This window comes from Octopus sinensis, linkage group LG6 (assembly GCF_006345805.1).
Source record: "Octopus sinensis linkage group LG6, ASM634580v1, whole genome shotgun sequence".
Lineage (NCBI taxonomy): Eukaryota > Metazoa > Mollusca > Cephalopoda > Octopoda > Octopodidae > Octopus > Octopus sinensis.
This window is the reverse complement of record NC_043002.1, coordinates 39,433,898-39,459,557: the sequence shown is the minus strand read 5'-3', so window position 1 is coordinate 39,459,557 and position 25,660 is coordinate 39,433,898. Positions and strand designations below refer to the sequence as shown.

Sequence of the window (25,660 nt, the reverse complement as noted above, 5' to 3'; positions counted from 1 at the left end):
TATCGACCCCGAAAGGATGAAAGGCAAAGTCGACCTCGGCGGAATTTGAACTCAGAACGTAACGGCAGACGAAATACGGCTACGCATTTCGTCCGGCGTGCTAACGTTTCTGCCAGCTCGCCGCCTATATACAAATATTGGTTGGTTATAAGTACAACTTACTGAAAAATTTTTGTCTGAATAATACGCGAAACTGAATGTATCCTTTCCTCAAGATCTTCACATTGTACTGAAAACTGAGACATCAGTGTTGCGAATATACATCAGACAGTAAGTGTAACATTTGAAAGACATTCCAGTCTTGATGACTAACTAAAGATATCTCAGAAAAATACAGGTGTTGCAGAAATACGTTGGATTATCTTTCTGGTCCTAAATAAAGGACCACAGGCGATAATGGATTAGCAGACTGTTATTACAAATTTGAACAGGGAGGTATTTTTATTCTTATAAAGAGCTAGATTTAAAAAAAAATATACGTACTAAATCTTAATCACGGGAAAGAGTTCAAATAATTGATTTAATAAAACCAATAATAATTAAATAATTTTTTTCACACAATTATATTTTTTAACCGATGTATAATTTTTTATATACGAAATTTTCGAATGGGAACGTCAAATGTTATTATTAATTCAAAACAGATTCAGCGGCAGTTTCAAAATGGCCTCCTCTCCTTCCAATGATATACTCCGGCTACACAGCGGTGCTCCTCTCCTTAACAAAGTCTCTGTATTGGTAAACTAAAATTAATTTGTTATATATAAGCTATTTCTTTTGTTATGTGCTGAAAGTTTTTACACTTATACGATCAAGTAGCCCTATATTTACTGCTATCTTCTGTATTTACGAGTAGCTTTTATGATGTGCATTGTTAGTGTTATATAGGGTGTTGGTGGGGCAAAATGAGTAATTTCGATCTTTTGCTGTTTTTTCTTTATCTGTTTGATACCATTACATTACAAGCATGGCATCATCATTTTGTACTGTTTTGTCATCTTTGAGTGTAAAATTGGTCTGCATAGTTATTGTTAAAGTTGAGAGGGTTTGAAATTGAATCAAGTGACAGTTTGTTTTCAAAGAATTTTTCGTCCTTGTCCCGATTGTAATTGAGGTAAAATATCTAGATAATTTTTAGTGCTTAACAGTCAAAATTCTTTCTCTGTTGGATTCCAAGTAAAAAGATTTTTCTTTTCCACACTAATTTCTATTTTGATTCAATTTTCAGAAAATGATGTCCAAAACGGGGTAAAATGAGTAATTTCTGCTTCACCGAAGCAGATCTTGTCTTTACTAATGAGAAAATGAAATCTACTGGAGAACTATGCAACCCCTGTCAGTATTAAGCTATAGAAAGGCCAAAATTACTAGGTTTACTAACTGCACTAGGGTTCAAAAGACCTGTTGTCGATGCACGCCAGGATTTATCCGGCACTTGTGAATTTGCATCTTCTAATGACTAATTTCAATAATTTTTTTCTCTTTAACTGCATGGTGTGTACATATATCAGGAAGAGTCACTCCAGTAGATCGTGAAGAAGACTGAGAATATTTTATGTTGAGTTTTTAAATTTAGTCAAGTTTCGTTAATTTCGTGTCCTGTGCCATTTTCCATGATATACTTTTTGTAAGGTGGTTAACATTCCTAAGAAATTTTCTTTTTCTCAAAATCAAAAATGCAGTAAATCTTATAATAGAAGGTTTGTTTTAATTAAGATGTTATATTATCACCATCATGTCATGTTGACCCGGCAGGACAAGTGAGACCATAACCCATGGCCTCTACCTGGGATGTAGCCAGTCGACTTATGCATACCTTTCCTTCTTGGGACACAAAACTCCACTTGTGAAGACCTGTTGAGGCAAGTGGAAATCAGAACCAAAATTGAAGTCGATCAACATCAATGGAAATTGCAGCTGTGATACTAGTGCCGGTGGCACATAAGCGAACTATCTGATTGTGGCCGTTGCCAGCCTCGCCTGGCCCCCGTGCTGGTGGCATGTAAAAAGCACCATCTGACCATGGCCGTTTGCCAGCCTCGTCTGGCACCTGTGCCGGTGGCATGTAAAAAGCACCCACTACACTCACGGAGTAGTTGGCATTACGAAGGGCATCCAGCCGTAGAAACATTGCCAGATCAGACTGGGCCTGGTGCAGTCGTCTGGCTTCCCAGACCCCAGTCGAACCGTCCAACCCATGCTAGCATGGAAAGCGGACGCTAAATGATGATGATGTCCACTTTTCCACACTCTCTCTCTTTCTCTCTCTCTCTCTCTCTCTGCTGTTTTCTGATTTGTATTGGAAACTTGTGAAGCACATTGATTAAAAGAAGGTTATCAGAAGCTATACAATATTCAGTTGTTTTAATGTTATAATATTTATTTACCTTTCTCTGTAGATCCTTGGAGAATATGGCATCAACAAAAAGAAACTTGCTGAAAGCCTGGTCTCTATGTCAGATAAGTTTCCTCTTTTGGTGTAAGTATCACATATATTCCTTGTTTCAGATTGTTGGTGTTTAACCTTGAGTCAGTCCTGAGTAAATAGACCTATGACCAAAAGCATTTCAGCTATACTCTCTCTTTTATTCTTTTACTTGTTTCAGTCATGTGATTGTGGCCATGCTGGAGCACCACGTTTAGTTGAGCAAATCGACCCTAGGACTTATACTTTGTAAGCCTAGTACTTATTCTATCGGTCTCTTTTGCTGAACCGCTAAGTTACGGGGACGTAAACACACCAGCATCAGTTGTCAAGCGATGTTGCGGGACAAACACAGACACACACACACACATACATATATAAATATACATATATACGATGGGCTTCTTTCAGTTTCCGTCTACCAAATCCACTCACAAGGCTTTGGTCAGCCCAAGGCTATAATAGAAGACACTTGCACAAGGTGCCACGCAGTTGGACTGAACCCAGAACCACGTGGTTGGTAAGCAAGCTACTTACCACACAACCACTCCTACACCTATGACCATTCTGTTTTGATTTTTTTTTTCCAGACTGGCATGTCTTGAACCACAAGGGTATTCAATACACCTATCCATCTATAAGATGGCTTGGTGAGATATCATCATCATCATCATCATCGTTTAGCGTCCGTTTTCCATGCTAGCATGGGTTGGACGGTTCTACTGGGGTCTGTGAAGCCAGAAGGCTTCATCAGGCCCAGTCAAATCTGGCAGTGTTTCTACGGCTGGATGCCCTTCCTAACACCAACCACTCCGTGAGTGTAGTGGGTGCTTTTTACGTGCCACCCGCACAGGTGCCAGACAGAGCTGGCAAACGGCCACGAACGGATGGTGCTTTTTATGCGCCACCGGCACGAGGGCCAGGCGAGGCTGGCAACGGACACGAAACGGGGCGGTGCTAGCAACGGTCGCGAAACGGAACGGAACGGATATGGCTGCTATTTTTAGTATGTCAAATGACTGTGTGACAAAGGTGCATGGCTCAGTGGTTAGAGCATCAGGCTCACAATCATGAGGTAGTGAATTCGATTTCCAGACCAGGCTGTGTATTGTGTTCTTGAGTAAGACCTTTTATTCCACGTTGCTCCAGTTCACTCAGCTGTAGAAATGAGTTGTGACGTCACTGGCGCCAAACAGTATCGGCCTTTGCCATTCCTTTGAATAAAGTGTCTTGCACAAGAACACAACACACAGCCTAGTCCATGAATCAAACTCACTACCTCATGATTGCAAGCTCAATGCTCTAACCAGTGAAACAGTGTTGGATTAAGATCCATTGAGGCCCGAAACACTTAAAAGATTTTAGTGCTACCATATACATGTAATTCAAAATTTAAACAATAAGCCATAAAATGAATCTTATTTTTTTGTTTTGTTTTTCAAAATGAAACAAAACCAAGAGTAATATGGGAGGAAATGTTTATTTTATCTATTTTTTATGCTTCCACTTTATATTTCAAAAGTTTTCTTCTACTTTTTTCTAATTGTAAAGTCTTCGATCAAATCCTCACTATGACACCATGAACACTTTGAAATTATATTTCGAATTACATACACTACCTCAAATATTATTGAAGCAAGTCTAAAGTGATTTCTTTTGTGCCGTAAGCAATTTACCATTTCTGTGGTGCCCCACTTCCTTTGATGCCCTAAGCACATGCTTATTTAACTCTTTATTGCTCACAAGGGGCTAAACATAGAAGGGACAAACAAGGACAAAGGGATTAAGTCGATTACATTGACCCGTGCGTAACTGGTACTTATTTAATCGACCCCAAAAGGATGAACGGCAAAGTCAACCTCAGCGGAATTTGAACTCGGAACATAGTGGCAGGCGAAAAATACCATTAAGCATTTCACCTGGCGTGATAATGATTCTGCCAGCTCGCCGCCCTTGCTTATTTTGATTAATGGTTAATCCAGTGCTGCACTGACCCATGTTCTTTCGCTATGTATTTAAAGGTCTATATGTGTTGTGTTTGTGTCTGTCTTGATATTGTACGATAGTTGTAAGCAAGTGACCCCTATAATACAAACATCATTTGTTTCCAGACTTGCATGAAAATATAGCTGGATTTATTACCTTACTTGGAAACAGGTGAGTTTTAGCAATAGCAAGGACATCTGGCCATAGAAAATCTGCCTCATCGAATTCTGTCTGACCTATGCAAGTATGGAAAGGTGGACATTAAAACAGTGATGATGATGATTCACTTATTAAGTTGCTGGGCTACTAAGTCCAAACTTCATTATAGTCAGTATATTTAGCTCCAAGTCATGATTAAAGGCATTCCAACCATGACCATTCCATCATTTTAGGGGTTTTATAACACTACATTGTTATCTAATATGTGTTGTCTTTATTTAAGATAATCAGGTCTGATTTAATTATTGTTTGGCTGTTATTTCTAGCAGGTCAAGTGTTGATCTAGGAGCTCCTTGATTGGTTCAGTAATCATTATGTTGTACTTTTTTATCTTTTACTTGTTTCAGTCATTAGACTGTGGTCATACTGGGGCACTACTTTAGTCAAACAAATTGATCCCAGGATTTATTTTGTTAAGTACTGGTACTTAGTCTATAGTTCTTTTTTGCTGAACTGCCATGTCATAGAAATGTAAACAAACCAACACCAGTTGTCAAGTAGTAGTGAGGGAAACAAACAGATATAACGATATACACACATGCATACACACATGATGGGCTCCGACACAGTTTCTGTCTATCAAATTCGTTTACAAGGCATTGGTAGGCCTGAGACTACAGTAGAAGACACTTACCCAAGGTATAGTGTTGTGGGACTGAACCCAAAACCACTTGATTGTAAAACAAGCTTCTTAACCACATAACCAGGGTACATGTCAAGAAGACCCATACCGCACAGCAGAAGTGTCGAGACCGATCCTTCTGGTGGTGTAAAGCACTTGTGACAGAGCCCCATAAAAGCACCTGTGTGATGTCATGTAAAAGCACCCAGCACAGTCTATAAAGTGGTTAGCGTTAGGAAGCTATAGAAACCATGCCAAATCAGACTGGACCCTGGTGCAGCTCTCCAGCATGCCAGCACGGATAACAGATGTTAATTGATGATGATGATGATGACAACCATGCCTGTGCCTTTACTGAAAAATATTACTCATTTTTCTCAAAAGTCAGTAGCATTTTGACATTTCATTGTTCACATTATGGTGTGATACAACTGTCAGAAGACAAGTCACTTGTTTTATTCATATGCAAATATCCAAAATGTGCCAGATCCTTCCCACTGATAACAGAAATAGATAATGCCATTCATATGTGCTTTTTTTATTATTATTTTATTTTGCAGCTACTACATATGTTTTAGTTCTTGTATTGTGCTTTCTATATAAAAAAAAAAACTGGTCATGTGTTTGTGTGTGTATTATACTACAGAATACTGGAAATAGTGTAGGAGAGGATGAGAAACAGAGACTAAGAGAGAATAGAGATTGAAAATAAAATAATGTGATTTTGAGACATTCAAGTTTATCACTGTAAGCATTGATGTTGCTTTGTGGTAAGAAATTTGCTTCCCAACCACATAGTTTTGGGTTCAGTCCCACTGTTTGGTACCTTGGTCAAGTGTCTTCTGCTGCAGCCCCTTGCTGACCAAACCTTGTAAGTGGATTTGAAGAATGAAAACTGAGAAAAGCCCATTAGATTATGGACTAAGTCAAATGTCATTGAAAAGGTTGCAAGTAGCAACGAAAGCAAAACAAATGACTTACAAATAATTGATTAGTTAGTTCGATATTGAAACAGTTGATTAATAATGAAGGAGTGGAATTGAACCAGTGCACATGTTAATAATATTGGCATAATGACACTCCGTAGACACAAAAATCATCATCATTCAACGTCTGTTGTCCATACTGGCATGGGTTGGACAGTCTGACCAGGGCTGGCAAGCTGAAAGGCTGCACCAGACTCCAGTCTGATTTGGCATAGTTTCTACAGATGGATGCCCTTCCTAATGCCAACCACTCTGAGAGTGTAATGGGTGCTTTTATGTGCCACCAGCACGGGTGCCATTTGCATGACACCAATATCTGACACAACTGCAATTTTACTTGGCTTGATATATATATATATATATATATATATATCATCATCATCATCGTTTAACGTCCGTTTTCCATGCTAGCATGGGTTGGACGGTTCGACCGGGGATCTGGGAAGCCAGAAGGCTGCACCAGGCTCCAGTCTTATCTGGCAATGTTTCTACAGCTGGATGCCCTTCCTAACGCCAACCACTCCGTGAGTGTAGTGGGTGCTTTTTACGTATGTATATATATATATATATACTGGCAGTATGATTCACCTCTGATTCGGTGTTCAAGTACACAATGTTGATAAGTCACAAAAATGACAAAACATTGATATCCATCACTCTTGAATGGGATCTGGGGTGAGTTGTCTCACCTGTCCATGACTTTCAGGTGTTTTAAGGGAGTAATTGCAGCTTAACGGCAAACACACAAAACATACATTATGTGTGGTTGTTAATGTTTATATATATATATATATATTATATATATATATATATAATACAAATAAGAAAATGGAGAAACAAGTTTAGTTTGTTCATCAACTTTCGGATGAATAAATAATCCAAAATTCTAATATCCGAAAGTTGATGAACAAACTAAACTTGTTTCTCCATTTTCTTATTTGTATTATAAATTTACAGTAAAAATATTTCTTTACCTTCACCCGTTTAATACAATAAGTGAGTTAATTGCATTGCAATTAAAAACATTTAAGTATTAAGAATCTGGGTACTTTACCATCAGTATACTGGATAAATAGTATCCCATAGTGGGTTACACCCATAACCTCTATCTTACTTTGTATTATATATATATATATATATATATATATATATATACTCTTTTACTTGTTTAAGACATTTGACTGTGGCCACGCTGGAGCACCGCCTTTGGTCGAGCAAATCGCCCCCAGGACTTATTCTTTGTAAGCCTAGTACTTATTCTATCGGTCTCTTTTGCCGAACCGCTAAGTTACGGGAACGTAAACACACAAGCATCGGTTGTCAAGCGATGTTGGGGGGACAAACACACACACACATACATACATACATACACACACACACACACATACATACGACGGGCTTCTTCCAAATCCACTCACAAGGCTTTGGTCGGCCCGAGGCTATAGTAGAAGACACTTGCCCAAGTTGCCACGCAGTGGGACTGAACCTGGAACCATGTGGTTGGTAAGCAAGCTACTTACCACACAACCACTCCTATATATATATATATATACATACATACAGATGTGTATATTACTGTTTCCTTGCCTTGATATCATGTGTTAGTTGCAAAACAAGTGTCACCATTTTGCAAGCAGCATCCTTTATTTCTGATCTTTCATGAAAATATGTCTAGTCATGGAGAAATATTACCTCATTTGGAATCAGGTGAAGGTTAGTAACAAGTATGACATCCAGCTATTGAAAATCTGCTTCACTAAACTCTATCTGACTCATACAAGCTCCGAAAAGTGCATATTTAAATGATGATGATATATGTATATATATATATATATATATATATATATATATATATATATATAATCAGATTGGAGCCTGGTGCAGCCTTCCAGCATACCAGCCCAATCAAACTGTCCAACCCATGCCAACATGGACAATGGATGTTAGATGATGATGATGATGATGATTGTATATAATATGCTTCTTTCAGTTTCCGTCTATCAGATCTATTCACAAGGCCAGAACTATAGTAGAAAATACATGTCCACGGTGTTACTGTGTGGGACTGAACTCAAAACCATTTGGTTAGGAGCAAACATCTTAATCACACAGCTATATTTGTGTTGCTTACTTTTTTGTTTCATTTTTTTTTTTTGCATTGTTTTCATCTGTGCAGTTTTTTTTTTCTTCTTATTCTTCAGTCGACTGACCAGTAATTTGCCACTAGAACCCACGGATCCACCTCGACCAAGGATTGATTTCATTTGTTTTGTTATTGATGTTACAAGAAAGGAAAGGTTTGTTCACTTTAATACAAAATATATTTTTCTTCAATAAATTGTCTTAGAAAGCAATAATGGTCAGCACAAAATGTACCAAAGAAAAATTTAGTTTGTAAGTTGTAATATGAAATAGAATGCCAATGTGTTTCAGTGTTGTTGCTTTCTATGTTTATTATTTCTTGTTTATTATTCTTTACAGCTTTGTGCTTTCCTCTGTTACCCTCTCACCCCTATCACTGTTTTATTACTTACTCTTTTAACATCCTCTCATCCTTTCATTACCCCCTCCTCTGTTATTCTCTCACTTCAACCATTGTTTATCTCGTCTGTCTCTCACCTCCTTTGCCCACTCGCTCTTGTTCATCTTCTGTTCACCCTCTTGAACAATCTGAGACAACCTAGAATAGAGATGGCTCATTAAATCTTGTGTGATATTAGGCAACATCACTAATACTGGTACCATGATAAAATGCACTCACTGCATTCTATAAAATGGTTGGTGAATCCAGCAGAGTCATCAAGGGAGTGTGGTGTTTTAGTCATGCTGAAGACCGTGACACTCTCTCTTGTGGTTGTGCTATAAAATGTCTCCAGTACACTCTGTAAAGTGGTAACTGTTAGGAAGGACATCCACCTATAAATTCCATGCCAAAGAAAAGAACACACTAATATGACACAGTATCTTCCAACTGATCTGGGAGGGTAGTAACTCAAAATAAGAATTTAACTGATTCATTATGACACATCCATTACTTGCCAATATGAGAGCTGCCTTGACTGGCTTCTGTGCCAGTGGCATGTAAAAAGCACCAACTGATCGTGGCCGCTGCCAGACTCCACTAGCACGTAAAAAAGTACCCACTACACTCACGGAGTGGTTGGCGTTAGGAAGGGCATCCAGCTGTAGAAACACTGCCAGATCAGACTGGAGCCTGGTGCAGCCACCTGGCTTCCCAGACCCCGGTTGAACCGTCCAACCCGTGCTAGCACGGAAAACAGACATTAAACGATGATGATGTGAAATGATGATGGTGAACAAATAAAAATGGGAAAAGTGAGAAAACAGGAATTACTACTTTAACTGCTAAAAAGTTCTTAATAACTTTTCATCATCTTGATTTTTCTGCTTTTTCTCTCTCCTTTGAAAAATACCTTCACTTAATTGCTTTCCTCCATTTTCTTTAGTTGTTTAAGAATGATTTCTTGTTGTCTACAGGTTGTTATAGTACACCTCGTTCTTTATTTTAATTCACTCTGTCTTTTCTTTTGTTACTTATCTACTACCATATATTTTTATGCTTTTATATAAAAGTTCTATTATTAGGACAGTATTGTTAGTTTGGTTTACTACATAGAAATATGTTAATGCACACTTTTCTGTTTTCCATGTGACAGGCGTCCCTGGGTATTTCCCATCTATTCTTTGAAGTTATCATGCCACTAAGAAAACCTGTATATTCTTTCTTGACATCCCAAGATCTGGCAATAATGTTTAGACTAGGCTTTGTTGAGGAGGTCCAATAAGGCATTAACATGCTTGAAGTTGTCACTTTATGATCAAAAATCATTTCCTCTCCACTGCTTTCTCATTCTATTTTCAATTTGTAAATTTTATGGTACTTTCTCTTCCTTTCTTGTACAGAATTAGTCATGAAAATTATTCTCTCAGTGATGGAGCAATTTTAATTAATTAAAATGCTTCAGCTTGCTATATACATAGAGTAAGGTGGGCATTTACAGTATGTTTACCATAGATTTATTTTAAACCATTGACACGCAATCCTTTCTTGGTCCTAATTCCACTAAGAATACATTGCCAATGTGTTTAACCCTTTAGCTATATCTGGCCCAAATATTTTGCCTGTTTTGTGCTCAAACCAGCCAGATCTGGCCTCTCACACATCCTCTACAATGCCATTCTAAAAATAAATACTCACATCATTGAAATCTCGAAGCTATGAGATAATGTATGATTAATTCAAAACACTATATTTGACAGAATAATCTGAATGCTAAAATGTTAAGTTAGTTTTTCAAAATAATGAAGAACCAAATAGGGGTTTTGTGAAATGACTGTAACTTTTAATTTATTGGAATATCAAACACTTCTTAGATATAATTTGATAATGTCGGAACTTTTACTTACATCTTGTATTTTAGGTTTTAATTTATAAATAACACTTTAATGCAGATGGTTTCTAACAAGTTACTAAATTGTGTTCAGAGTGATGTTTAGGCCAGCTGGAATAAAACAAATTTAACCCTTTGGCACTTAAAGCAGCCGTATCCAGCTCAAATATTCTACCCAGGAATGGACTGAGAGTAGTAAGGGCCCACGGGCATAACTGTTCACCAGGCCCCTTGGCATTGATATCAAAGAGAGCTAACATGTAGTGTGTGGGCCCCTCAGAGCTCCAGGCCCTTAGGCAGTGCGCAATTGACCGATGGCTCAGTCTGCCCCTGATTCTGCCTGTTTTATTTTCAAACTAACCAGATTCAGCTTCTCACATCTACCACATAATATTATTCTAATAATAAACAATCACGTCATTGAACTCATGAAGCTTCAATGCCTGATTAATTCAAAACAATGTGAATAATTAAGCATTAAATTTGAGCAATCAGAATGCTAAAGGTTTACAGATCTCAGTATTTATTCATTTTCTAGATAGCAAACAACTAGAATTAGCATTTGATTTATAAAAGCTTCATAATTTGAGTTTATTTCAGACTTGTATTACATGCTCATATTACACTTTGTAACGTGATTTTTGTCTTTAAATAGCAACTGTTATTTCTTATATGCTTACCCTTACAAAGTATGAAAAAATGGCTAATATTTCCTTCAAACATGCTTCTCTTATATTTATTCAAACCTCAAAGAATCCCTCTCAACATATGGCTATGATACTCACCCCCACTACTCCTGCACATGATCAGAGATGCACATATTGTCAGCCACTAAGGGACATGCTCAACTGGTTATGATCAAGCAACTGACAAGCAAATCTGTGGTGTTGGGCAGAATATTTGCTACAACAATATTTCTGCTTCAGCAACTCAGTGCTAAATCTGTCTGAAATGTAATGGAAAATAGGTCAGTTTCAATATATTTATATCCAGGTCACAAAAGCCAAGTTTGAAGGGAATAATAGTAATTTCCTTTGATTTTGGTGGATTCTTCCTTTTCGCCTTCGACCCAGTGCGTCCATGCTGCCAACAAAGCACTCGGAGTTCTGTTTTTGATTCGACGGTCATTCGGAATGCTCACAGCAGCCATATTCCTACCGCTCTATGTCACGCTGGTGAGACCCATATTGGAGTACGGGATTCAAGCTTCTTCTCCTTATCTCCTCAAAGACATACATCATCTCGAAAGAGTCCAGAAGCTGGCTACCCGCATGGTTCTTGGTCTCAAGCATTTGTCTTATGAAGAAAGGCTGAAGACGCTCGACCTTTATTCTCTAGAAAAACAACGCCGCCGTGGTGATCTCATTCTTGCTCACAACATCATAAGCGGAAAGTGTAACCTCTCGAAAGAGCTGTTCTTCACTCCTGCTCCAGAGCGTAGGCCGCGGGGTCACTCCGAAAAGCTCTATCTGCAACGATTTCATCTCAATTGAAGGAGAGGGGCTTTCTCTGTCCGGGTTGCGGATCCGTGGAATAAGCTGCCGGACGAGATAGTGAAGATGCCAACAACCGCTCGATTCAAAGTCTCTCTTGACCAGAAATGGCCTGAACTCTTTGCATGAACACCCCTGTACATAACTCCATGTCCCCCTACATGGCCTTGCTTTTTGCTTTTTGAGCCAAAAAATTAACTTAACACTTACTGACCAAAGACAAGAAATAATAAAAATTTTGATACACTGTTATTATTCTCATTGTTTTGATTTTAGATTTCACTTATTCCTATATCATGTTTGACTTAAAATTATTACTTGGTCATTATCTTATATCTGACTACGATTTTAATGACTATTATTTCTTTCTTGAACCATTTTAATCCTTCTTAGCTTGAACTGTTTACAAGAAGCTGTGAAGTTAATTGATGCTGAATACTTTCTTGGAAAAGCATGTTTGATTGTTCATCAACCAGGTGAGATTTTCTGTTGCTTAGTGTTATTGTCCATCTAGCATTGGAATATTGACTTACTCATTCCCTTAAAAGAACTATAATGACATGGATAGTTCAATATCGAGTCAAAACTATTGAAAAGGTTGCAAGACGCAACAAATATTTTAGGAAATTAAAAATAAGGAAAAAGTGGAAATTTTACTGGTGAGTGTGTTACATTATAAGGCACAAAAAGAAAATGACTCTCCCCAGACACAACAGAATATGCTTCAACACACAAACTCATAAAGAATCTTGCAAACCAAATCCAAAAACGAAACATGATATTACAGTTTCAGTAAATGGTGATTCTCTCCATCAGGTTACAGGCATTATGATCACAGACGTTTTCTTCAGATTTTTCTTTGTTGTAAATTCGTGTTCAAAGGTACAGGTGTGTAATTAAGAAATTTGCTTCTGTTAAAAACAGATCTGGTCATTGAAAATCAGTTTTCAGTAAACTCTGCCTGACCTATGCAAGCATGGAAAAGTGGATGTTCAAATGATGAGGATTGTGTATTTGATATGGGGAAAAGCTATCCCTTGCTAAACTACCTCTCAGAACAAAAATTAAAACCAACATTACCAGCTAATGAAGCACTAATTATCACTGCTGCTGCTATTTGCAATCCTAAAAATTTCTCTTCCCTTGTGGCACTTATAGGTAAGTGTAATGGGCCTTTTGAAGATGAAGTATCTTGAACATAGACACAATGCAGTGTTGGTTTTATGATGATGTGGACCATGTGGACCCCTGACCTTTAACTAGTTTCTGACACTCTATTGATTTGAATGTGTGTCTTTGTTTGTCCCCAACACCATTGCTTGACAACTGATGTTGGTGTGTTTACATCCCCATAACTTAGCAGTTCGGCAAAAGAGACTGACAGAATAAGTACTAGACTTAAAAAGAAAATATCCTAGCATCAGTTTCTTCAACTAAAGCCCTTTAAGGTGGTACTCCAGCATGGCTGCAGTCAAATGGGTGAAACAAATAAAAGAATAAATATATTGTAGATAGAGGCTTGTAGGTGCAGGCATGGCTGTGTGGTAAGAAGTTTGCTTCCCAACCACATGGTTGCAAGTTCAATCTCACTGCAAGACACTTTCAGCAAGTGTTGTCTACCATAGCTCCAGGTCAACCAAAGTCTTGTGAGTGAATTTGGTAGATAGAAACTGAAAGAAGCCTGTTGTGTGTGTGTCTGTGTTTGTTCACCATCCCACTAGACAACTGATGCTGGTTTCTTTACATCCCTGAAACTTAACAGTTTGGAAAAAAAAAACTGATAGAATAAATACCAGGTTTGAGCTCATGTACTGGGGTTGATTTGTTCAGCTTCATCTTCTAGGTGGTGACCTAGCATGACCATAGTCCAATTTCTGAAACAAATAAAAGATTTTGTGTGTGCATGATGACTGAAAATTGTCACTATCGTCATCATCATCCTCATTTAGCATCTGCTTTCCATGCTGGCATGGTTTAGATGGTTTGACTGAAACTGATAAACTGGAGTGCTACACCAGGTTCCAATCTGATTTAGCATGGTTTCTATGGCTGGATGCCCTTCCTAACACCAACCACTTGAAGAGTATAATGGGTGCTTTTTACATGCCACCAGTACAGGTGTCGGTTACGTGACTCTGGCATTGGCCACAACTATGATTTCACTTGGCTTGACAAGTCTTCTCAAGTACAGCATATCACCAAAGGTCTCAGTCACTTATCATTCCCTCCGTGAGACCCAACGTTCGAAGTATGCTTTTTACGTGACACTGCCATCGGCCACGACTACAGTTTCACTTAGTTTGATGGGTCCAATACAATTAAAATAAAATTGTATTCTTGACACAATGGAACCCAACCTACACACACAGAGATAAAAATAAAAAACCTATCAGTAGAACTTTCCACCATCCTTAAATCCATTTTTAGTTATTTAGACATTTGACACACAATGCACTTGTACCAGTACCATGTAAGTTGCACTTATGTCAGTGATACATAAATGCACCCATGCCAGTAGAATGTAAAAGGCACCCAGTATACTCTGTGAAGCGGATGGCATTAGGAAGGGCATCTAGTCCTAGAAACCATGCCAAAACAGACAATTGGAGCCTAGGTAGCTCTCCGACTGACCAACTCCTGTCAAACCATCCAACCCATGCCAGCATGGAAAACAAACATTAAACAATGATGATGATACACACACAGCTGAACATATTTTGAATAGAAAAGAAATCTGCTACTCAATTCAATAGGAATTTTGGGGAAAAATTTATCAATAGAATTTTCGACCATCCTTTAATCCATTTAACATATACACCCACACAGCTGAACATTTTGACTAGAAAAGAAATCTGCTATACAATTCAGTAAAATGTTTGACACAAGAAATCTGTTATACAATTCAATAGAGTTTTTGATACAATCTACTATTCAATTCAATAGAATTTTTTGACACTTGACTTCTTGAACCCCATTTCAAACCCCTACATAATAAACAAAATATAAAAGAAGAGACTTTATGAAAAATATCAAACACATTCTTAACTATGCACAGAATATGAGAACAAACTGTTTTTATTTTTAATTTCTAATTCTTGACTTTGGGTTTTTAATATTTGATTAGATGGACATACACATCAAAACTAGTAATATTTTATAAAGGTTAATTCATCATCATCATCATCATCATCGTTTAGCGTCCGTTTTCCATGCTAGCATGGGTTGGACGGTTCTACTGGGGTCTGTGAAGCCAGAAGGCTTCCTCAGGCCCAGTCAAATCTGGCAGTGTTTTTACGGCTGGATGCCCTTCCTAATGCCAACCACTCCGTGAGTGTAGTGGGTGCTTTTTACGTGCCACCCGCACAGGTGCCAGACAGAGCTGGCAATTAATTTAATTAATTTAACAGATATAAAAATACTTATCCTGTCCTATTGAAGAAAAAAGTAAAAGGAATCTTTACTTCCATGCTGTTTCTACTTTTATTTTTTACCCACAATCTTTGGTTTATATGTATTTTTAACCTTTTTTCAACTATATGTGTGTGTGTGTATGTATATGGGTTAAGGCTACCATTGGTTTCATGTTAAGAAATCCCTTAATTATCAAGTCTGCCACATGGAACATCAGTGCTCATCTTGGATTAATCCAACAAGTGGAAGCTTGATAATCATTAAGGGATTTTTCTCTTAACATGAAACCAATGGTAGTCTTAACCCATAAATAAAGAGTTTTTATCCACCAATACAGTGTTGAGCACTCATTCTGATTGTTCGATATCAATGTGTGTGTATGTAGGTATGGCTGTGTTGGGGTAAGAAGTTCGCTTTCCAACCAGATGGTTTAGGGATCAGTCTCATTGCATGACACCATGAGCAAGTGTCTTCTTCTATAGCCCTAAGTCAATTAAAGTCTCATAAGTGCATGTGATACATGGAAACCAAAATAAACTTGCCAGTACATGTGTCTCCTGTCTTGACATCAGATGACAATTGTAAGTAAGCTTCACTGTCATACAAATGGTGACATTTTTTACTAGTTTTCTTTGAAACCAAGTCTGGCCCAGGAGGAAATATGACCTTGCTGGGAAATAGGTGAGGGTTGATGACAAGAAGAGCATCTGGCTGTAGAAAATCTGCCTAAGCAAATTCTGTCTGACCGATACACACATGGAAATATGGACATTAAAATATTGATAATGAAGATGATGATATGTTATTTAATCTCCCTAGCAGCTGTGCCTCAATGAAATGCATTTGAGACACCCAGTAAAGTAGTTGGCAACAAAAAGGTCATCTAGCTATAGAAACTAAACCAAATGATAATGCCTACAAGCACCAGTTTTATGGGGGCTGTGGCTCTCAATGGAAAATTGCTTACTTGGACTGTGGCAATCCATCCAACTCATGTCAGCATGGAAAGCAAACATAAAATGGAGATGATGATTTTATATATATGTGTATGTGTGTTTATGTATATATACATACATGCATACATACATACAGGGTGGGCCTAATGTCATGTACAGAATAAGTTCAATATACTCCGGAATTGTTTTAATCAAACAAATTGATTTTTTTTTTAAGCTTGGTATATTCTGTTGGTCTCTTTTGCTAAATCGCTATGCTACAAAGGTGTAAACACACCAACACTGTTTGTCAATATACATACATATATACATATATATATAGGTATATATGTGTAGCACGCTTACTTATTTACCCACTTATCTCTCCATCCGTCCCTATTCTCTTTGTCTCTCGTATTCACCTCTTCAGCAAGACACCTGCTCCTGTACCTTCATATTCCATGGGACTATGCTCCACCTCAGTTGAGGGGACTTTTTTTGCAAGTACTTGGTGACCTTTCCAGTGCTGGTTCCATGAAAAAAGAACATAGTACAACTTTGTGAAGTGTTTGGCATTAGGAAGGGCATGCAGCTGTAGAAACCATGCCATAACAGCCATTGAAGCTCAGCACAGCCTTCTTGTTCATCAGTTCCTGTTGAACCATCCCACCCATGTCAGCATGGAAAAAGGGTCATTAAACAATAACTGATACAATGGGTTTCCATACAGTTTCTGTGTACCAATTTCACTCACAAGACATTGATTGTTCTAAGGCTACAGTGGAAGATACAGTACTTTTTTAGTTTTCTCATCCCCATTAAAAAATTGGGTTATCTCCCCACTAAAAATTCAAGTTAAGAGTTTGGATTAAAAGAGTTAAATCGTTTTGATTCAGTACTTCAACACATTGTTGACGTTTGGCCTCCTCAATAGACATGGTATGATTTGTTATAAAAATATTATCAGATTCAAAACGATGTTTCATCTTTTCACATTTCATGTTTATTAACTTTTTTCATTTTTTTTTTCGTTTTATTGAGGGTTAAACAATTTTTTTAATTGAAGGAGATAACCAAAAGTACAAATATATCTTGTAAAACGGGGGAAGATAAACAAAAAGTACTGAAGATACTTGTCCAAGGTTCCATGCAGTGGGCTAGAACTCAAAACTATGTGGTTGCGATGCAAACTCCGTATCCACAACAGTCATGCCTCTCCGTTAATTCCAGGAATTTCAGTAATAAATACTGATAGCTTAGCCTTTGTAACTATCAATTTTGATAGCTTATTTGTGTACTCACAACTTCTGTGATGTTTCAATAAAAAAAATCCTTCTTTTTTTTTTCAATTTACATCAGATAATCATCCGAAGCTGTCTACCATTGAAATTGAATCCATTAAAGATATTGCAAAGATGTATAACTTAATAATAATTTATGGAAATATCGAGGTAAGTGCATATTTTTAAACAATTTATTACGTTCATCTTCCTTTATATACTTATTTAACCCTTTTAACATTCAGATTTCATTGTCAAATGCATTTCCTATTTATTCACATTGTTGTGAATTAATCACACATTTTGTAGCTCCAAGGTTTCATTGGTGTGTTTGTACATTTTTAGAGTGACATTGTAGGGTCGGTGTGAGATGTTGGATCTTTTACTCTTTTACTTATTTCAGTCATTTGACTGTGGCCATGCTGGAGCACTGCCTTTAGTCGAAGAAATCGACCCCAGGACTTATTCTTTGTAAGCCTAGTACTTATTCTATCGGACTCTTTAGCCGAACAGCTAAGTTATGGGGACGTAAACACACCAGCATCGGTTGTCAAGCGATGTTGGGGGACAAACAAAGACACACATACATATATATATATATATATATACATACATACGACGGGCTTCTTCCAGTTTCCATCTACCAAATCCACTCACAAGGCTATGGTCAGCCCGAGGCTATAGTAGAAGATACTTGCCCAAGGTGCTACGCAATGAGACTGAACCCAGAACCATGTGGTTGGTAAGCAAGCTACTTACCACACAGCCACTCCTACGCCTGGTTAATCTTAACTTAAAACTGGTAGAATATTTGGGTGGGAGATGGCCAGATTAAATGCTAAGGATTTGAACTTTTTTTTTTTAAATCTGTAAATGGAAACATTTTCTTACTGATGTTCATTACCATATCCTTAAGTATTCTTTTATCCTTTTGCATTATTTTGAAGAGTTTAGCTTATCAAATCAATCCCAGAAATTAAATTACTTTCCGTCAAACTGCTAAGCTAAGGGAATGTATCAAACCTTTGTTAGTTGTCAACTTTTTCATGTGTGTATGGGTCAGGCAGAATTTGTTTAGACAGATTTTCTACAGCCTGATGTCCTTCCAGTTATCATCCTTCACCCAGTTCCTGTTTCCCAGCAAGCTAATATTTCCCCTTGGCCAGACATGTTTTCAAGGGAGACTAGAAACATCTATATCTTTCATCCATGCTATGGATGTCTGAAAAAAGAAAACAGCTGGTCATGGCTAGAACACCTTTGATCAAAGCTGACTTGGTGCTAAACAACATCTAGGAACAATTGCAATAACACTTCGAACAATTGCAAGTACTACATTTAGCCAACTGAATGAAACAACAGCTTTGGCATACAAATAATACAGTAGAGCCATCACAGACTATAATAATCCTACTAGGATCCCCAATCTTTCCACAACAAAGTACAAAATACATAAAATAATGCATTATGTTTTAGCAAATTGTACACAGACCAGCTGAACATATGAGTGGCACAATTAGTTGCTATAGTAAGTTAGAATTTCTACAGTATCTGTCACCATATGAAACACCAATGCCAAACACATCATCATCATATTTTCATCCACTTTCCATATTGGAATGGGTTAGATGGTTTGATAGGAGCTAGGAAGTCAGAAGATTGCACCAAGCTCTACTGTCTGCTTTGGTATGGTTTTTATGGCCGGATGGCCTTCCTAACACCAGCCATTTTACAACATGGACTGGGTGCTTTTTATGTGGCACCATCAGCAGTGAGGTCACCAAATAATTAACAAGACAAGACCTCTCAAATAAGGGAGGGTATAGTGTTGAGGGAGGTGACTTTGTGCCAGATAAGAGGAGTGTGAGTAGAGGGACAGAAATAGACATCTCGCAATAGGAGAGAAGAGAGAGAGAGAGAGAGAGAGAATGAGGATAATGTGATTAGGGACATGCTCAAGTTACAGGGAGTTGTATCCAGACATATATACAAACTTCAGAGCCCAACTACATTTAAACACAAATTTCCCTTCCATTCAACCCAGATAGGCATAAGCAATATATATACACACACACACAGAAGGATACAAGACATTTTGGCATTCCATACAATGCTGAGTTATTCAACATCAGAAGTTTTAATGTTTCTCACATTCTATGCCTCCTCCCCCTCTCACTCTGTGAGCATCTAGTTATGTTTGTATGTATGTGTAATGACACTCGATCTGGTTCATCATCATCATTAAACAGCTATTCTCCATGCAGGAATGGGTTGGATAGTTTGACAAGAACTGGCCAGGCTCCATTTGTCAGTTTTGGCATGGTTTCTATGGCTAGATTCCCTTCCTAGTGCCAAGCAATTTACGCAGTATACTGGCTGCTTTTTACGTGACACCAGCACAGCTGCTTTATACCAGGCACCAGCATGGGTGCTTTACATGTGACACTGAAATGGGTGCTTTTTAAGTGGCACCAGCAATCACAAACCTGTAAGACAAACCTTCACCCCACCCTGGCTGAGAGAGGGGATGGGAGGCATGGCTGTAAAAGGCATTCCTGAATGTGTATATTATGCACAGGCATGTGTTTGTCTCCAGCACCTAGACATACTGTTGCCAAGATAGGTTGGATGTCCAGTCAGCTATGCTAAAGTGTCAGTGTCCAAACAGATGTGCCAAATCATTTCTGTTCACACAAGAGAAATAGTACCAGCATCAAGAACCTTGTTGACCAAGTCTATTCTACCTGTCCCCTCTGTGGCCAACATCTTTCAGTATACCTTATTCTTTTTCTGAGACAATAGGATGATTTTGGATGCTTTTTTGAGGAATTTAAGCCATAATAGTAATGTTAGAAGAGGCAGGGTGAGAAGGGAGGGTTCTTTCTCGCTCTCTTTCTGTCTCTGTGCCTCTTTTACATGTAGAGGTTCCTTTATTGCTGTGCAAATTTCAGTGTTTTACTTGATGTCACAGTTAAATGTCAGTAATACATTTAAAAGTGTATGGCTGGATGCCCTTCCTAATGCCAACCACTCCACAGAGTGCACTGGGTGTTTTTTATGTGTCACCACCAAAGCACCTGTGACGTGCCACATAGAAAGCACCCAGTACTCTCTGGAAAATGTTTGGCATTAGGAAATGCATCCAGTTGCAGAAACCAAGCCAAAATAGACTATGGAACCGGGTGTGGCCCATAGCACTACCGGTTCCTGTCAAGCCATCCAACCCATGCCAGCATGGAAAACAGATGTTAAATGATGATGACAATGATTATGATTACTACTGCTACTACTACATCTCAGTAATACACTGTCAGAATTTGAATATATTACTGACATTACAATCTCAGTAGTGTCTTCATATTCTAGAAGTGTCAATGTTTGTTGGTAGTAAATGTGATACCATTGAGAAAGCACTTAATTGAAGGGATAATATATTAGATGTAATTATAACAACCTTTAAAAGTAATACCACTAACAGCCTCAATATATGTTTTTTTTCCTTTTTTTACAGACCAGAGCTAATCATGTCTCCTGTCAAATTCTTCGAATTGTAGAAATATCTGCAGGATTCAAAAGTAATCTCCAAAGTATATTTTTATTGGCACTGACTTAATATTTTGTATATACGATATTATTTAAAAGGAAATATTTCTGAATCAACATTTTGGACTTTCAATTGTAAATAGGATAAAAAAATCTGTATATAAGTATAATATATATTTGTTTATATATATGTAAGTAGAATAATTATTTTTTTCTTTTTCTAATTGCACTTTTGTAAGAAATAAATATATTTGTATTGTAGTTATTAAAAGCTCTTTTTGAAATATTTTTATGTTTTTTTAAGTGTGTGGGATTTTTTCTTTTAATTTTTGAACATTATTTGTTTGTTATATATTGTTATATTTTTGTCACATATATATATATTATCTTTTACTTGTTTCAATCACACACCAACATCAGTTGTCAAGTAATGGTGGTGGGACAAAGAAAGACACACACACACATAAATATATATGAATACATATATATATATTTCGTTTTTGGATTTGGTTTGCAAGATTCTTTATATGAGTTTGTGTGTTGAAGCATATTCATCATCATCATCATCATCGTTTAACATCTGTTTACCATGCTAGCAAGGGTTGGACGGTTCAACTGGGGTCTGGGAAGCCAGTAGGCTGCGCCAGGCCCAGTCTGATCTGGCAGTGTTTCTACAGCTGGATGCCCTTCCGTGAGTGTAGTGGGTGCTTTTTATGTGCCACCTGCACAGGTGCCAGACGAGGCTGGCAAACAGCCACGATCAGATGGTGCTTTTTACGTGCCACCGGCACAGGGGCCAGACGAGGCTGGCAACAACCACAATCGGATGGTGCTTTCTACGTGCCACCGTCACGGAGGCCAGTCGGGGTGGCGCTGGCAATGGCCACGTTCGGATTGTTCTCTTATGTGGCACTGGTATCACAGCTACAATTTCCATTGATATTGATTTTCCATTCATATATATATATATATATATTATATATATATATATATATAATATATATATATATATATATCTAATGTAGGATAAAATTTTTTTCAAAACAAAATTCTTTTCGAAAAAAATTTTATCAATGGCCAGCATATTAAAAAATACCTTTAAAGGTTAAATTTATAAACAATTCATAAATAAGGGCAAACGAAAAAATTTCTAATGCTAAATATGCCGAAAAATTGGACATATTGTCCATTAACCATATAATTTTTTCACAATATGCACGCTACTCGAAAAAAGGTCGACAGAAATTTCTAAAAAATTCCATTATTACCATATCGGACCGATTTCAGGGTTAGCTCATAACAGCCCTCCCTTCGTTTGCCCTTATTTATGAATTTTTTATATATATATGACAGGCTTCTTTCAGTCTCCATCTACTAAATCCACTGAAGGCTTTGGTCAGCTTGAGGCTACCATAGAAGACACTTGCCCAAGGTGCCACATGAGGCATTGCCAACCATGTGGTTGGAAAGCAAGCTTCTTACCACACAGCTATGCTTATATTTCTGCACTTGTGTGTAAGAGTGTGTGTTTACCTCCTGTCACCGAAACAATCTGAATATTCATTTCAGTCCAGTCCGGTCAGCCATGCTGAATTATCTGCCTCCAGCCATGTCCAGTCATTTCATTCAAGTGAGAGGAGATGGTATTTCTGTGGGCTACAAATTGGAGTGTGTTGGTGAACGACTTCGTGACAATCGGGAGAGTGACCTTTTAAAATGCAAAGGCTTAGGCAATGATCCTTTGAAATTTCCTACTTTATTCCTGGAAAGGATAAATCAAAATAGAAACAATATCAAAGGGAGAGAGAGAGAGAGAGAGAGAGAACTAAGATAAGCTATTACAGAAGAACAATAATATAATATTGACTTCCGTTTAATTAAGCAGAAATAATTTTAATCACTAATCAATGAAGAAGACAGAATTTTCCATTATTAACTGATGATTACATAAAAACTGTATAATCAGGATGTTTCACCAATCAATTTAGCTGAAAGATGAATGCATAATTATCTGTGCATTTATATCATTTCTAATGTAGACAACCCACATAACCCCCATTATCATTGCTACCAACATCATTATAATCACCCTCTGCCACCACTGTTATTGTTATTGTTGTTATACTTTGCCATTCATGTAAAAGCAACCAACAAAGCCATCATCATCATCATTATCATCACCATCATTGTCATCATCATTGTATCAGTAAATGTTTCAAGGAGAGGCATTACTGTTGTTAAAACATATTAGCATGTTGTACAAAGAAGTGCTAATACTATATGTATTAGGAGTTTGTGAATATTTCTGAAGTTGTATGACTGTCTTCCACATCAACAGATCTATATAATTACATATATATATTCAGAAGATAGGTACGTATATATACATATTATACAGACATGTTTACATAGAGCATAAAAATACAGAATACTAAGGAAGGATTTTTAACTCGACAGCTGTTTCTGGAAGCTCAGAATTATGTAATAATCATAATGTTCATAATTAGCAGATGGAATGTACAAAAAAGTCTTAGGTATGGAACCAGTAAATAGTCACATAGTCCAGCTTCCTTCATCAGGGAAGGCTTGAGAGAATACCTATTTCTTTATTACCCACAAGGGGCTAAACACAGAGGAGACAAACAAGGACAAACATAGGTATTAAGTCGATTATATCGACCCCAGTGTGTAGCTGGTATTTATTTAATCGACCCTGAAAGGATGAAAGGCAAAGTCGACCTCGGCAGAATTTGAACTCGCAACGTAACGGCAGACGAAATACCGCTAAGCATTGCGCCTGATGTGCTAACGTTTCTGCCAGCTCGCCGCCTTAGAGTACCATTACACTATAGTATTCATCTAGAGAAAGCACCTCATATAGATGTCTACCAAATCCACTTTGGTTGACCTGATGTTCTAGTAGTGGGACTGAACCTGAAACCACATAGTTGCAAAACAAGCTTCTTTATTATGATAGGTTGGACAGTTTTGCAATAGACAATCGACTCAAATTATATATATATATATATATGCATGTATATCATCATCATTATTTAACGTCCACTTTTTCCATGCTGGCATTGGTTGGATGGCTTGACAGGCGCTGGCAAGGCTAAAGACCACACCAGGTTTCGTAGTCTGTTTCAGCTTAGCTTCTACAACCTGATACCCTTCCTAATATCAACCTCTTTACTGAGTGTACTAGGTGCTTTTTACATGGCACCAACACCAGTGCTTTTTATGTAGCACCAGCATCAGTATTTTTTATGCGGTACCAACACCAGTGCTTTTTATGCTTCACAATTTTAGTATACATACCTTAGTATTTCCTCCTAATTTCTGTATAGTCTGGGAATGTATTAAAGCCTTTTCAGAGCTAATTTATTTGAATTCTTACTATCGTGTAATTAATTTCATGTTATTACATAACTGACTTCACAATTTGGGTATGCATAACTTATTGGGAATTCTTAAAAACAAGATCCTGTGTAACACAGTTCAGTATTCTCAATAAATGCACAAAAACCGTTTTGAGGGCTACATACTTTGTATTGTTGTTATTAGTTTAGCAAAACAATTAGAGAGCAGAACCAAGGGATAAGCCCCACTTTCTTGGGAATTACTGGGTATGTCAGCTAGTATATATGTATACATATATATATATCCACACACACATACATACATAGGAGATAGAGAAGATATATATATGTATATATATATATATATATACACATACACACACACTCATATATACGCAAAAGATTTCTTTCTATTTCTGTCTACCAAACCAAATCTACTCACAAGGCTTTAGTTGGCCTGGGGCTATAGCAGAAGATACTTGCTCGAAGTACCTTGCAGTGGACTAAAACCATACCATTGGGATGTAAACTTCTTAACCATACAGCCATGCCAGAAATTAAAATCTTGACACACCAGATTAGAAAGATTCACCATCACTGACCTTGAATGGATCTGAGGTTTGAACTTAGTTGCTTGGTTAACTACTAGCATATACCATAAATTGACTCAATCAAAACTGACCTTGGCTTAGACAGCAGCTATAATACTTTTATATTTTCACATGATTGTCCATAAGAAATGTGTCAATTGAGGACATGTAATCAATTAAATCAACATTAGTAATGGTGCTGGTATTTTTTTCATTGATCTGTCGCTGGTTATAACTCAGCTACTCTTTATAACAGTTACTCCCATTGCTGTAGAAATAATTTTTAAGTTTGGCAATATATTTTTGAAATTGTTGGATTATCTCTCTGCCATTACGAGCAGCTAACATGGGTTAAATGATTCTAAAAAAATTATATATTTTAAAGTATTGTGTGAAGTA

At 37.4% G+C, this 25,660-nt stretch overlaps 1 protein-coding gene across 1 annotated transcript; it reads left to right on the top strand.

Annotated features, from left to right (window-relative positions):
- The first annotated feature begins 628 nt into the window (after positions 1–628).
- On the top strand, positions 629–21,487 carry LOC115212751 (centromere protein M-like). Its single transcript, XM_029781411.2, has 6 exons — positions 629–738; positions 2,400–2,479; positions 8,440–8,535; positions 12,537–12,619; positions 17,849–17,940; positions 21,281–21,487. Exons 1-6 carry the CDS (start codon positions 664–666, stop codon positions 21,380–21,382), a joined length of 528 nt encoding a protein of 175 aa, XP_029637271.1. The 5' UTR covers positions 629–663; the 3' UTR covers positions 21,383–21,487.
- Positions 21,488–25,660: the final 4,173 nt, after the last annotated feature.

Excerpts from the sequence above, each read along its gene's own strand:
- LOC115212751 (XM_029781411.2), top strand. The coding sequence starts at position 664 with ATGGCCTCCTCTCCTTCCAATGATATACTCCGGCTACACAGCGGTGCT. Across the intron at positions 2,480-8,439 it reads GATAAGTTTCCTCTTTTGGT|TCGACTGACCAGTAATTTGC; the intron begins GTAAGTATCACA and ends CTTATTCTTCAG. Across the intron at positions 17,941-21,280 it reads TAATTTATGGAAATATCGAG|ACCAGAGCTAATCATGTCTC; the intron begins GTAAGTGCATAT and ends CTTTTTTTACAG.